At 63.4% G+C, this 13,646-nt stretch overlaps 2 protein-coding genes across 2 annotated transcripts; both read left to right on the top strand.

Moving 5' to 3' along the window:
• Positions 1–690: 690 nt before the first annotated feature.
• Positions 691–9,725, top strand: DNAAF3 (dynein axonemal assembly factor 3). Its single transcript, XM_051990035.1, has 15 exons — positions 691–1,051; positions 1,207–1,334; positions 1,719–1,812; positions 2,142–2,299; positions 3,205–3,384; positions 3,641–3,766; positions 4,160–4,282; positions 4,706–4,826; positions 5,174–5,288; positions 6,023–6,097; positions 6,173–6,527; positions 7,095–7,679; positions 8,007–9,230; positions 9,332–9,419; positions 9,627–9,725. The coding sequence occupies exons 1-13, from the start codon at positions 967–969 to the stop codon at positions 8,394–8,396; spliced, it is 2,535 nt and encodes an 844-aa protein (XP_051845995.1). The 5' UTR covers positions 691–966; the 3' UTR covers positions 8,397–9,230; positions 9,332–9,419; positions 9,627–9,725.
• On the top strand, positions 9,146–13,311 carry TNNI3 (troponin I3, cardiac type). Its single transcript, XM_051990036.1, has 8 exons — positions 9,146–9,230; positions 9,407–9,419; positions 9,627–9,725; positions 10,498–10,539; positions 10,679–10,810; positions 10,996–11,085; positions 12,519–12,695; positions 13,158–13,311. The coding sequence occupies exons 1-8, from the start codon at positions 9,220–9,222 to the stop codon at positions 13,239–13,241; spliced, it is 648 nt and encodes a 215-aa protein (XP_051845996.1). The 5' UTR covers positions 9,146–9,219; the 3' UTR covers positions 13,242–13,311.
• The last annotated feature ends 335 nt before the right edge of the window (positions 13,312–13,646 follow it).

Raw genomic sequence — 13,646 nt, 5'->3', positions numbered from 1 at the left:
AATACGTTAAATACGATAAAACGTGCTCTCGTTTATCCCTGTGTGCACCATTTGCTAGGATGCCCACCACGCTGAAAGGCTGCAGGTGGCGGCCCGGCCGGGCCCCCCACCCATCTGGGAAGCCGCTTGTGCAAGGGCGGGCGCTAGAGGGTTCCGAGGAATAGCTGGTGATGGAAAGGAGGCGGCAGTAGGGGAACCTCAGACTCCCGGAGCGACAAAGAGCCGGGGCGGGACGGGGCAGGGGTGTACAGCTGTGGGGGATGTACGGGGAGAGCCGGGGAGAGCCGGGGCGGGACGGGGCAGGGGCGTGCGGCTGAGCGAGGGACGCACGGGGAGAGCCGGAGACGCCATTGCGCCGGGCCTAACACAGACTGTCGGCTTAAAGACGGTCCTCCCTGCGCATTCGCCTCGGCCCCTGGTTGCTCTGGGTAACGGGTCCGAGGCCTCCAGGTCACCATTGGTCCGGCAGCTTTCCGGGCAACCACTTCCTAGCTGAACTCTGCCTTCGGAGCCCGCCCTCTAGGGCTGACCACGCGCTACTATTGGCTCTTACGTTGCCAGGAGCAACGGCGTCCTTACCGTCGCTACGGGAGTTGGGGGGCCCGCTGCTCTCTCCCATTGGCCGGCAAGTCGGGCTCCGCGCGCTTCCATTGACCCGTTGGTTGGAAGGGGCGGGTCCGGAGAGGAGAAGCGTCTTTGGGGGCGCAAAGGGGAGCTAGAGCCTGGTCGGAGCGCCCCAGGGTGAAGGGCTGGGGAGGGGAATTGGGCAGAGTTTGGGGACAAGGTGGGGGCGTCCAGCATCTGGGGGGCGCTCCCCGGTTATCCGGACTCTGCTCAGTCTATCGGTTCCTTCTCAGTTCGGGGAGAGAAGAGGGACCGGGACGGCGGCGGGGACTGAGGGGCAGGACGCGGGAGACTCGGCCTCCTAGGTGATCCTTGCTTAGCTCCGGAACCGCCCCGAAGGTCATGACGACGGTGACTGGCTCGGGGGAGGGCTTTGGCTCGGTGGCCTGGTGGGGCCTGTCCCCGGCGCTGGATCTGCAGGCGGAATGTGAGGACCCCCCCCCCCCGCCTTTCCCCGCCCCCATCTCGGTCCCAAGAGGCCTCTGGGCTGGGTTGGCTGGGAGCAGGCTGGGCGCGGAGAGGAGGCAGGGCCTGCCCGACGGAGGAGGCGTGTGATCCGAACTCCTCCCTGCTCCATCCCAGGTCCTCCCGATGCCCCCAGCCCCGGGGACCCCCAGGAACTCGACATCCTTCTCCTGGGCTCGGTGGACGCGCGGCACATCCTGCGGACCTTGGCGCAGACTCCGCGCTGGCCCCCTCGGAAGCTCAATGTGAGCAGGGCTCCCCCGGAGGCTGGGGGCTGGGAGAAGGCCGGGGCCGGGACTCCCAATACTGGGATGGTTTCTGTATGTCCTGCACAGAGCAGACCCTTAAAAACTATTTGGGGGATAGAGCACAGGTCCTGAAGTCAGGAGGACCCGAGTTCAAATCCGACCTCAGACACTTAATATGTCCTAGCTGTGTGACCCTGGGCAAGTCACTTAACCCCACTTGCCTCAGCAAAACAGCAACGACAAAACAAAAAACAACTATTTGGGGGTGCCTGTTGGGTTGCATGAAAGTCCCCAGGAGGGGGCCTGGACCGTGGAAGGGGCCAGGGAAGGCCGCCATTCCTGATCTTGGGCTCCCCCATCTTTTCTCCTACTGACTCCCAGTTCTTCGTCCTGGAGAACAACCTGGAGGCGGTGGCGCGCCAGATTCTCATCCTCAACCTGGCCTTCGAGCCTCCGGAGAGTATGGGCCTTCAAGGTGAGCCTACGGAGGCTGCAGTGGAGCACCCCCAACCCAGGCCGGGACCCAGGTGTCCGAAGTTCCCTGGGGGGGGGGGGGGCAGGAGTCCGTGTTCCCGGCGCATGCCCCTTTCCAGGATTCAGGCGTCCCAGCTCCCAAACCAACCCTGCCGGGAATCCCCGCATCCTTATCCTCACTCCCCTCACATCGGGGACTCGAGCCCTTGCTTCCAGCCTCTGCCCTCGGGGACCCAGGCGTCCCTACTCCTAGCCTCAGTCCTGTGGGACACCCAAGCGTCTCCCTCTGGGACCCAGCGGTCCCAGCCGCCCTCCCCCGCCTCCCCACAGAAAAGAGCGAGACATTCCTGGAGCTCTGGGGGAATGGGCTCGTGCGGACCCAGGTGGCCGAGTACATTCGCGCTCAGTCCCAGCGCATGCGCCGCCTTTTGCCCGAGCCGGAGGATCTGGCTGCTCAGCTTCCCAAGCTCAGCCTGGAAGCGCTCAAGGTTTGAGGTGGGGGACGGGCTGGGGGTGGGAAAGGGGGAGGAGCCGATGCCCGGAGGCTGGTGCGCAGCTCCCGCCCTAAGGCTGGGGGTGGGGTCGAGCGTGGAGGCCGCTCCTCTCCTTTCCCTTCCTCTTAATTCTCACCCCACTCCCCTCCGCTGACGAGCCCTTCTTCCGGCCTGATCGCCCCTCACTCTGACCTGGCCGATGGCTTCTACGGGGCGTCCCCGAGTCTCGTCCCCCCCCCCCCGGGGTGGGCTTCCAAAGTGCCAGTCCCGAGACCACCCGACCACCCTCGGCTGCACAAAATCCAGGGGCTTATGATTAAATCATAAACCTCCAAGATCCGTTAGAAACTCCTCCTGACGTTCAAAGGCCTTCACCGCTTGGCCCCCACTGACCATTTCAGCTCTCGTGCTCATGATTCCTCCCCCCAGCCCCGCCCCTCTTCGTTCTCCCCCACTGTGGTTAGACCCGTCTTGTTGTTCCTCAGATCCCGCTAGATCTCGGATCTGTCCTTATCTCAAGGGCCGGATCTGGTGAATGGGGAGAAGGAGAGTTTGTGAAACGCCTTTTAGGGCTGAGTTGGGCGTCAGGGATCCAAGGGCAATGAGAACGATTGTTCCGGCTCTCTGAGAAAGGCAGTGGAAGGCTGATTGATAGAGGGGGGGATGGATGGATGGATGGAGGATGGAGGACGGATGGATGAGGCTGGCTGCATGGACGATGGATGGAGAGAAAACAGTTGTGAAGTGCCTCTTAGGGGCAGGCTTGGGGATGAACAGAGAAGACCAGCATCAGTCCCTGTCCTGGAAGAGCTGCCGCTGGAGCTCCACTTCTTGTCCCGGCGGCCTCCTGCCCTGTCGCAGAGGCGTCTCCCATGGTCCCCCTCTCTTTCGGTTCTCAGTACCGGGAGCGGGATTCCTTGGAGGCCGTGTTCACCTTCTGGGCGGCCTCCGAGGCCGAGGCCTCCTTCCCCCTGAGCCGCCTGTGGGACGCTCGACTCCGGGGTTACCTGGGCTCCCGCTATGACGCCCGAATCGGGGTCAGCGACTGGGACTTGCACATGAAGCTGCATGACCGAGGGGTGAGCGCCTGGACTTCCGAGGTCCCTGGGAGGCTGGTGGGAGAGAAAACTACCGTTTCCAGTAGGTGCAGGGAGTGTTGTTGGAAGGCCCCCCTACACTTCTCCCGGATGATGCTGGGAAATGGAGTTTTAGGTGCCTCTGCACGGGGGCATCTGGCAGCTGAAGGGTGGAGATTAGGAGACTGATCGCCTGAAGAGGTGGGAAGGTCAAAGGGCTGGGAGGATTGCTGGGTCCTTGAGCTCCTCTGTCTCTCAGGCCCGGGTCATCAACAGCAGAGAGTTTCGTCGCTGGCGGGAAACCAGTGTGGCCTTCGAGATTCGGGATGCTTCGGCCTATCAGCTCCCCAATCGGACGCTAGCGTCAGGACGCCTGATGAGCCACGTGCGTGCTCTAGGCTCCCTGTCCCAGCTCCTGGGGACGCAGACATCTCCCAAGGGGTCCCAGTCGCCCCTAATCCCTCCGAGCCCTTGATCACCCAGTAATGAAGCCACCACCTCAGGGGACTGTGGGAGTCTAACTTAAGTCTACCACCTCAGGAAATCGAAAGTTCTGGTTTCTGCCCACTTTGGCAGGCTTCTCGGGAATTCTGGTCCGCCCACTCCCCCAGTCCTGTATTTCAGGAGATCTGGGCCTTCAGGTTCCCAGCCCTGTGTCTCCGGGGTCCCAGCAGCCCCCCTTCCAAGCTTCTGACATTTGAGGGCTCCAGTGCCCCTTTGTCAGTCTCCTGGGGGTCCCAGATGTCCACAAGTTGATCCATGTCTCCCCCAACCTCAGCGAGGGGAGCGCGTGGCTGTGCGAGGCTACTGGGGGGACGTGGCTACGGGGCCGTTCGTGGCCTTTGGCATCGAGTCCGACGATGAGAGCATCTTGAAGAGCCGCAACGGAACCCCTGTTAAGGTGCCCAGGGAGCCCCATCTCTCGTCCTTCTCCCTTCCACCTCCCGGCCTTCTCCCTTCCTCTTGCTCTTTCCCGGGCCTTGGCCTGGTCGGACCTAAGGCCTCCCTGACTCTCCATCTCTGTGGCCCCGGTTCTCTGTCTCCTTGGCTCTCCCCCTCACTGTTTCCATCTCTCGCCCTCAGCGTCTCTGGCTTCCCCCTTTCGCTTTGCCTTCGGGATTGTCTCTGGGCCTCCGGTTCTCCGCTCCAAGTATCTCTTCCGTTTCCTCCGGGAAGACTTCGGGTCCCATTTCCATCTATATCACTCTTTAACCCAAATCTGCCCCCTTTGGGCCTCTTCTTCCCCTCCCCACAATTGCTCCACTCCACAGCTCCGCCCATTTATCCAGGCTCCGCCCACATGTCCTGCTCGTCCCTCCCACAGTGCGCTGGTGAGATCTCCCTGCACAACGTGACCTCGCTGTTTCGAAGCCTAGGGGCTGCCGAGGAGGAGGGGTCTGGGGCCGAGCCTGAGACCAAGGCAGAGGGCGGGGCTCCAGGGTCCGGTGAGCGCAGACAAGAGGCCCCCAAACTTTCCTCCTCCCGAGTACCAGCCCCTCCTTTTAGTCTCCTTTCTCTAAGAGTCTTCCCTCCCTCCCCCCCACTTAGGGCTCTTTGAGACCATCTGGATTCCTAGAGGGGAAACTGAGGCCAGTAGGAGGGGGATGGGAGTCCTGCCGAGGGCAAGGGGCAGGGAAAGGGAAAGTGCCTCCCCTGAGGCTGAATTTAGGGAAGTGCCCGGGAGGAGCTTGTGCTGGTGCGTAACGGGCGGGGCAGGAAAGTCCGCTCCGGGCCGTCCTCCTCTCCCTGGCACTGAGTGCCCCTCTCTCTTTCCCGGTCTCTTCGCCTTCAGACCCGGCGGGCTCCAGACCTTTCCGGGTGCACTTCCTGCCCCTGGGGACCGCCCCGACGCTGCACCACCGAAAGCGCTACAGCAGCCGCTTCCACCTTCTCTACGTGTCCTGCGGGTAACTGAGGGAGTGCCCCTGGCCGAGGTTGCCTCAGGAGTCCGGGCGGCAGTCCTACGTCCCAAGTTCCTCCCGGCTCAAACTGTCTCTTTTCCTTCAGGGTCTCAGGCGTCCTGAACCGGGAGCCCCTTTCCCCTCCCTCTACCAGAAAGAATCTTGATCCTTCAACCCTCACCCCAGTTCTCCCTCGGACCCAGGCGTCCTGACTCTCCAGGCCTCTCCTTAGAGACTCGGGAATTTTGAGCCCCCGGTTTTCTGTTCAGGGACTCGGAAGCAAACCAACCCCTTCCTCTCAGGGATGGTGTCATCCCCATTTCCAACTCCTCCATAAGAGACAGGAGCAGATTCCCAGCCCTCTTCTCCAGGAAAGGGGCGGGGCATCTTGTTTCAGTCCCTCCTCCCTCAGGGACTAAGAACTCTGATCCCCTGCCCTCTCCTGCCGATGACCCGGGAGCACTGTTCCGTGGCCCTCTCCTCCAGGAGAACGGATCCTCCCAGAGACTCCGGGAGCACTGATTCCCCACCTCCCCGTCCTCCTGCGGGACCTAAGAGCTCTGTCCTTTCCTTCCCGGGACTCCAGGAGTCCCGACTTCCCAGACCTCTCCCCCAGTGACCCAAGTGCAGGTGTTCAGCCCTTCCTGTCCCAGGGATCCCGAATAAAAATGGCCTATCCCCCCTCGAGGGATCTGGGAACACCATTCTCCAGCTCTCTAATCCTGGCTTCCTCTCTGCAGGATGGTCCATCAGCTGAGCCCGGAGCTCGGGGCCTGCGTGGCTCCCGGAGGACGCTTGATTGTGGAATTGGCCAGGTGAGCGCTGTCCGCCCGGCCTGGGTGCTGAGGCTGCGGGGCCTCTGGGAGCCCTGACTTAACCTCCGTCCTTAGGTACCTTGTGGATCTGCGGCCTAACCAGCTAGAGAGTTTCCGTGATCGGGTCCGAGAGCTGGCTGAGGCTGCTGGCTTCGCACCGGAGTCCCACGAGGGTCCCCCCGAAACCTTCGCGCGCTTCTCTCGGAAGCCCCAGCCAGAAGAGGAGGCCCCGAGTGTTTGTCAGAAGGCCAAAGCCCCGCCCCTTGAGGAGACTAACACAGAGATTTTAACCCCGCCCCCTGATGCCCAAGAGCCCGCCCCCTCTGAAATTCAGAGCCTATCCTCCCAGGCTGATGCTCCTGGAGCACTGACCCCGCCTCCTAGGGCCTCTGAGCCCGCCCCCTCTGAAATTGAGAGCCCATCCTCCCAGGCTGATGCTCCTGGAGCACTGACTCCGCCTCCTAGGGTCTCTGAGCCCGCCCCCTCTGAAATTGAGAGCCCATCCTCCCAGGCTGAGGCTCCTGGAGTACTGACCCCGCCTCCTAAGGCTTCTGAGCCCGCCCCCTCTGAAATTGAGAGCCCATCCTCCCAGGCTGATGCTCCTGGAGCACTGACTCCGCCTCCTAGGGCCTCTGAGCCCGCCCCCTCTGAAATTGAGAGCCCATCCTCCCAGGCTGAGGCTCCTGGAGTACTGACCCCGCCTCCTAAGGCTTCTGAGCCCGCCCCCTCTGAAATTGAGAGCCCATCCTCCCAGGCTGATGCTCCCGGAGCACTGACCCCGCCTCCTAGGGCCTCTGAGCCCGCCCCCTCTGAAATTGAGAGCCCATCCTCCCAGGCTGATGCTCCTGGAGTACTGACCCCGCCTCCTAAGGCTTCTGAGCCCGCCCCCTCTGAAATTGAGAGCCCATCCTCCCAGGCTGATGCTCCTGGAGTACTGACCCCGCCTCCTAAGGCTTCTGAGCCCGCCCCCTCTGAACTTGAGAGCCCATCCTCCCAGGCTGATGCTCCTGGAGTACTGACCCCGCCTCCTAAGGCTTCTGAGCCCGCCCCCTCTGAAATTCAGAGCCCATCCTCCAAGGCTGATCCTCCTGCAGCGTTGACCCCGCCTCCTAGGGTCTCTGAGCCCGCCCCCTCTAAAATTCAGAGTCTACTATCCTCCCAGGCTGATGCTCCTGGAGCACTGACCCCGCCTCCTAGGGACTCTGAGCCCGCCCTCTCTGAAATTCAGAGTCTACTATCTTCCCAGGCTGAGGCTCCTGGAGCACTGACCCCGCCTCCTAGGGTCTCTGAGCCCGCCCCCTCTGAAATTCAGAGCCTATCCTCCCAGGCTGAGGCTCCTGGAGCACTGACCCCGCCTCCTAGGGCCTCTGAGCCCGCCCCCTCTGAAGTTCAGAGTCTACTATCCTCCCAGGCTGAGGCTCCTGGAGCACTGACCCCGCCTCCTAGGGCCTCTGAGCCCTCCCCCTCTGAAATTCAGAGTCTACTATCCTCCCAGGCTGAGGCTCCTGGAGCACTGACCCCGCCTCCTAGGGCCTTTGAGCCCTCCCCCTCTGAAATTGAAAGCCCATCCTCCAAGGCTGATGCTCCTGCAGCGTTGACCCCGCCTCCTAAAGCCTCTGAGCCCGCCCCCTCTGAAATTGAGAGCCCATCCTCCCAGGCTGAGGCTCCTGGAGCACTGACCCCACCTCCTAGGGCCTCTGAGCCCTCCCCCTCTGAAATTCAGAGTCTACTATCCTCCCAGGCTGAGGCTCCTGGAGCACTGACCCCGCCTCCTAGGGCCTTTGAGCCCTCCCCCTCTGAAATTGAAAGCCCATCCTCCAAGGCTGATGCTCCTGCAGCGTTGACCCCGCCTCCTAAAGCCTCTGAGCCCGCCCCCTCTGAAATTCAGAGCCCATCCTCCCAGGCTGAGGCTCCTGGAGCACTGACCCCGCCTCCTAGGGCCTCTGAGCCCGCCCCCTATGGCATTCTTAGACCAGCCACTAGCCCAGAAGTTGGGGGCATGAGGGACCCGCCCCTCAGCCATGTGACTCCTCCCTCAAAGACAATGAACCTGCCTACAGATGCGGAGCTAGGGCCTTCTGGAATTTTGGCTCCGCCCCCTGGGCACTCCGCCCCCGCCCTCCCGGGCATTCTGGGACCTGCCAAGGGTCCTGATGATCTTGGAATGCCCTCTGGGGAATCCGGTGCCCCCTCTTCCCCAAGACTGACCCCACCTTCGGCATTTCCGAACCCTTCCCCCAACGACTCTGGCTCCAGAACACGAGGCGCAGGTGATCCTGACTTCGCCACCGAATTCTAGAGGGGACCCTTTGGTCCCCGAATATTCTAGTTTCTCCTAGGCCCCTGCCCCCTCCCCGACCCACGACTATGTTGGCCCCAAGATTCTGATCGCGTCTCCCTGGATTTCTGGGGCTCGGCGTCCCCTGTCCTTCCCAGGGAGTCGCAACTTGTTAGAATAAAGAATCGAACCCCATCATCAGTCTGTGATCTGGGAGAGAGTGCGGCGTGTCGCCACCGCCTTAAGGGACAGGGGTGGCAGGACTCCTGGGTCCCCAAGAACAATGGCTCGGGCTCGGGATGCCTTGCTTCCTGAGGGCGGAGGGTCTGGGTCCTCTGGTCTTTGAGAAGAATGGGCCAGAGAGCCAGCCGGGTGGGTTTCAGAGATGTGAATAGGCTGGGGTTCCTGGGACCTCGGTTCTGGAGAATCAAGCCGGGGAGGTCCCCAAGGGGCAGAGGGCTGGGACTTGGAAGCAGGTGCCGAGGAGGAAGAGACTCGGCTCCCAGATGGGGTGGGGTAAGGTGCCTGAATTGTTGAGGGACTAGGGGAGGCCCCTTAGGGTGGCCGAGAACTTTCTGAGACCGCAGAGAGAGGGCCTCTGGGTCCCTGGGGAGGAGGGGCTGGCGTGTCCGGATTCTTGGCTCCCTGTGGACCTGAGGGAGGTGTCTGCCAGACACGGGGTATCTCCCCCCCTCCAGGCCCCCTTATCTCCCCTGCGGCAGTATATTTAGCCTCCCCTTGGCTTTTGTCACACACTGTCCCCAGAGGAGCCCGAAGAGATCGGAGGCTAGCGGATCTCAGCCCCCCAAGGTCATCCCGGAGACTCATCCAGTCCCCTAACAACATGGCGGACGAGTGAGTGCTGTCTGGGTGACACGGACGCTTGGGTCCCTGGAGGGGCGGGAATCGAGACCAAGGTTCCTGTGTGGGGATAAGTTTGTCCTGGTTGGTCCTAGGTCTGAGAGGGTAGGGAGGAGGCCAGGTGGATGCCCACCGCAGATCCAGTAAACCCCCCCCCCTTCTCTCTGCAGGAGCAGCGACACGGTGAGAGAAGGGAACGGGGCCTCTGAACTGGGGGATAGGGACTCCTGGATCCTTGAAGAGGGGGCGTGATGGGATGAGGACACGGGTCCTCAGGATGTGGGGTGGAGACTAGGGGGCCTGGGCAGGGGGGTGGGACTCTGGGTTTCCTAGGAGAGACGTCCCTGTGGCCGGGGGCCTCGGAGGCCGGCTGACCCGGGTCCTCTTTAGTTACCGGCAGCGCCGCCCGCACCCAGTCCAGCGGCACCCCCGGTTCGACGCCGCTCCTCTGTTAACTACCGCGCCTACGCCACTGAGCCGCACGCCAAGGTGAGAAGCCGGTCCCTGTGGGCTGGGCGCCAGCTTTTGGTGGGGATGGGGCAGCATCTGGGCCCCTGGGAACCCGGCCCTCCCGGGGAGAATTCTCTGACATCGGAAGCCTCCCTTGGGCTTCTGACCCCGCCCCCAGAAGAGATTCGCCCCTTGGGTTCTAATCCTGCCCCATAATGCTAGCCCCACTCATTGGATCCTGGCCCCGCCCCATAGTTCTAGCCCCACCCCTTTTGGTTTTGCTCTATAACGCTAGTCCCACCTCTTGGGTTGTGACCCCGCCCCATAATGCTAGCCCCACCCCTTGGGTTCTGGGTTCCTCCCCACAACGCTAGCCCCACCCCTTGGGTTCTGGCCCCGCCCCATAACGCTAGCCCCACCTCTTGCGTTCTGGCCCCGCCCCATAAAGCTAGCCCCACCCTTTGGGTTCTGGTTCCGCCCATAACGCTAGCTCCAACCCCTTGTGTTCTGATTTTGCCCCATAACGCTAGCCCCACCCCTTGGGTTATGGCCCCGCCCCATAATGCTAGCCCCACCCCTTGGGTTCTGGCCCCGCCCCATAACGCTAGCCCCACCTCTTGGGTTCTGGCTCCGCCCCATGACACTAGCCCCACCCCTTGAGTTCTGGGCCCGCCCCGAATTCTAACTGTCCCCTGAGGATTCTGTCCTTTCTCTATCCCCACTTCCCTCCCTCCCCCCCCTGAACCCAAGCCCTTCCCAGGTCCGGTTTCTCTCCCCTCCCCATCCTGACCTCAGGCTTTTCCTCCCGCAGAAAAAGTCCAAGATCTCGGCTTCTCGGAAGCTGCAGCTGAAGGTGAGGGTGGGGCCCGGGGAGCCCCCGTCATCCAGGTCACTCGTGGGAAGTGCGGGAAGTGCGTGGGGCCGGGGCCGCGAGCCGGCTTCCCTCGGCGGCCGCTTCGCTCACCCCCCGGCCGGGCTCGCCTTCCTCGCAGACCCTGATGCTGCAGAAAGCCAAGCAGGAGCTGGAGCGAGAGGGCGACGATCGGCGCGGGGAGAAGGGCCGCGTGCTCGGGGAGCGCTGTGCTCCCGTGGAGCTGGCCGGGCTCGGGGTCGCCGAGCTGCAGGTTATTAGGGCCCGCGGGGGTCCTGGCTCCCCCTCCCACAGCCCATCAGCGACCCAGGGCTTCCGTCCCCCTTAGAGACCCAGGCGTCCTCAATCCTCCCCCCTCCTCCCCCCTTCCCCCAGGGTGCCTGGCATCGGGCTCCCCGGCGATGTCCCTTAGGGAACCAGGCAACTCCCCCCCCCCAGGAGCTGTGTCGGGAGCTGCACGCCAGAGTGGACAAGGTGGACGAAGAGAGATACGATCTGGAGGCCAAAGTGACCAAGAATGTCAGCGAGGTACAAAGCAAGGGGGCCGGCCTGGGCTCCGGGGCTCGGGGACTCAGGGGCTCAGGGGCTGGGGGGCTCAGGGACTCAGGGGCTCAGGGGCTCAGGGGCTGGGGGGCTCAGGGACTCAGGGGCTCAGGGGCTCAGGGGCTCAGGGACTCAGGGGCTCAGGGGCTCAGGGGCTCAGGGACTCAGGGGCTCAGGGGCTGGGGGACTCAGGGGCTCAGGGGCTGGGGGGCTCAGGGACTCAGGGGCTCAGGGGCTCAGGGGCTGGGGGGCTCAGGGACTCAGGGGCTCAGGGGCTGGGGGGCTCAGGGACTCAGGGGCTCAGGGGCTCAGGGGCTCAGGGACTCAGGGACTCAGGGGCTCAGGGGCTCAGGGACTCAGGGGCTCAGGGGCTCAGGGGCTCAGGGGCTCAGGGACTCAGGGGCTCAGGGGCTGGGGGGCTCAGGGACTCAGGGACTCAGGCTCGGGGCCTCAGGGGCTGGGGGACTCAGGGGCTCAGGGGTTCTGGGGGCACAAGGGCTGAGGGGCTGAGGGGCTCGGGCTCAGGGGTGGAACGATCAGCTGGGAGCATCTGGCCTGGGCTCAGGGGCTCAGCATCAGCAAAAGGAGGCACCTAGAGAACCTGGTTCCTGGGTTACAGGGCAAGAAGCGGGGGGCGTCTCTGAACTCCCCCTGGCCCCAAGCCCCGCTCCTCTGGACATCGGTTGTTCAGAGAGAGGAACCTGTCTGAGGGCAGGGCCGACTCAGTCCCAGGGGCTGTGACCCGCCCATGCAGGTCTCTGCTTTGCTTGCTTTGTATTCTCCACATCCTGCACCAGACAAAGGCTTTCTCCAGAGAAAAGACTTCTGGGAGCCAGACTGGCTACCTTCCGGGTGCCCCAAAGAGTTTCCCCCACGCTTCCCGCTGCCCCCTCCTCACCACCTCTTCAGCGAGAAGCCCTCGCACCCAGGGTGCCCTGAGCCTTGCATCTCCCGCCGGGTACAGCGCGACCTTGACGGGAGGCAGCCCGGGGAAGGGGGGTGGGCAGAGCTCACTGGGCTCACTAGTATTTAGGAAAAGAGAAGAATGTTTAAGGTTTACAAAGTGCGCCTCCCATAGCAAACCTGCCCAGGGCTTGGCGAGGTCATCTCTCGGGACAGAGGGGAGAGTGAGTCTCCGTGGGTTGGAGGGATTTGTTTTTATGGACGGACGAGACCGAGAACTGGAAGAGCCCTTAGACGTTACCTAGTCCAACCCCGTCCGTTTTACAGATGAAGAAACTGAGGCTCAGAGAAAGAACTTGCTCCAGGTCCCAGCCGGTAGCAAAGCAGGGCCCGAGCTCAGATCCTGTGGTGGGCGTGGAGCCCTTCCCGCTCTAGGGGCTCTATGGTGCCGGGGGTTGGGGCACTGGGGGCGGACGGGGGAGGAACCCACGTCTGCCCCTTCCCCCGCCCCCCAGATTGCTGATCTGACCCAGAAAATCTTTGACCTGCGGGGCAAGTTTAAGCGGCCCACGCTGCGGAGGGTGCGGATCTCAGCGGACGCCATGATGCAGGCCCTGCTGGGGGCCCGAGCCAAAGAGTCCCTGGACCTCAGAGCTCACCTCAAGCAAGTGAAGAAGGACGACACGGAGAAGGTGAGACCCAGGGCCGGGACAGCCTCCTTCAGCCCCTCACCCGCCCTTCCCCGGCGCCTCCGTAACGGGCCGCGCTGACCCCGGGGACACGGAGACGGAGCCTCCGCTCGCCCGGAGATCCCTGCAGAGCTGGGCAGCTGGGCCCGGAGGAGAGCGGGGACCGAGCAGCTCGGGGAGCCGGGAGCCGGGAGCCGGAGCCGGGAGCTGAGGGCTGGGAGCCGGGAGCTGGGAGCTGGGAGCCCAGAGCCGGGAGATGAGGGCTGGGAGCTGGGCCCGGAGGAGAGCAGGGACCGAGCAGCTCGGGGAGCTGGGAGCCGGGAGCTGGGAGTCGGGAGCCGGGAGCCGGGAGCTGAGGGCTGGGAGCTCGGAGCTGGGAGATGAGCCAGGAGTGGGGCTGCCATCCTGGGAAGGAGGGGAGCTCCTTGGCCGGGAGCCTTCCTGAGCATGGCCCCCTCCCCGCAGGAGAGCCGAGAAGTGGGAGACTGGAGGAAGAACATCGACGCTCTGAGCGGGATGGAAGGCCGGAAGAAGAAGTTCGAAGGCTGATGGGCGGCAGCCTCCCTCTGACAAACCCGGGCCCGCGCCCAGCCTTGAATAAAGTTCTCTCTGAGTCGGGGTCGGCGAGGGTTTGTCTGAGGAAGTCCTCTGGGGACCGGGGGGGGGGCTGGGCCCGAAGCTCCAGGTGCCCCCGGGAGGGTCGGAGCCCCCTCGGGGCCTCAGCGTCTGACCCGGAAAACGGAAGAAGAAACTACGGTCTCGGGTCCCTCGGGTCCGATAGGCTGTCCTTTATTGGCCTTGTGATCTTGGTCAAGCCTTTCCAGTCTCTGAGCCTCAGTTTATCCACCTGTGACCTCTGGTGATCCTCCCCCTTGTCCCATCACTGGGAGATCTTCTGTAAGTAGCTCCCAGCCGGGAGCTCGTTCCTTGCCCGAGGGAGGGCTCGGGCGCTAA

This window comes from Antechinus flavipes, chromosome 3, assembly GCF_016432865.1.
Source record: "Antechinus flavipes isolate AdamAnt ecotype Samford, QLD, Australia chromosome 3, AdamAnt_v2, whole genome shotgun sequence".
Classification (NCBI taxonomy): Eukaryota; Metazoa; Chordata; class Mammalia; order Dasyuromorphia; family Dasyuridae; genus Antechinus; species Antechinus flavipes.
Note: the sequence above shows the minus strand (reverse complement) of the source record. Positions and strands in the feature narration are given on the sequence as shown.

Excerpts from the sequence above, each read along its gene's own strand:
- DNAAF3 (XM_051990035.1), top strand. The coding sequence starts at position 967 with ATGACGACGGTGACTGGCTCGGGGGAGGGCTTTGGCTCGGTGGCCTGG. Across the intron at positions 1,813-2,141 it reads GGAGAGTATGGGCCTTCAAG|AAAAGAGCGAGACATTCCTG; the intron begins GTGAGCCTACGG and ends GCCTCCCCACAG. Across the intron at positions 2,300-3,204 it reads TCAGCCTGGAAGCGCTCAAG|TACCGGGAGCGGGATTCCTT; the intron begins GTTTGAGGTGGG and ends TTCGGTTCTCAG.
- TNNI3 (XM_051990036.1), top strand. Across the intron at positions 11,086-12,518 it reads TGACCAAGAATGTCAGCGAG|ATTGCTGATCTGACCCAGAA; the intron begins GTACAAAGCAAG and ends CCCGCCCCCCAG. Across the intron at positions 12,696-13,157 it reads AGAAGGACGACACGGAGAAG|GAGAGCCGAGAAGTGGGAGA; the intron begins GTGAGACCCAGG and ends CCCTCCCCGCAG.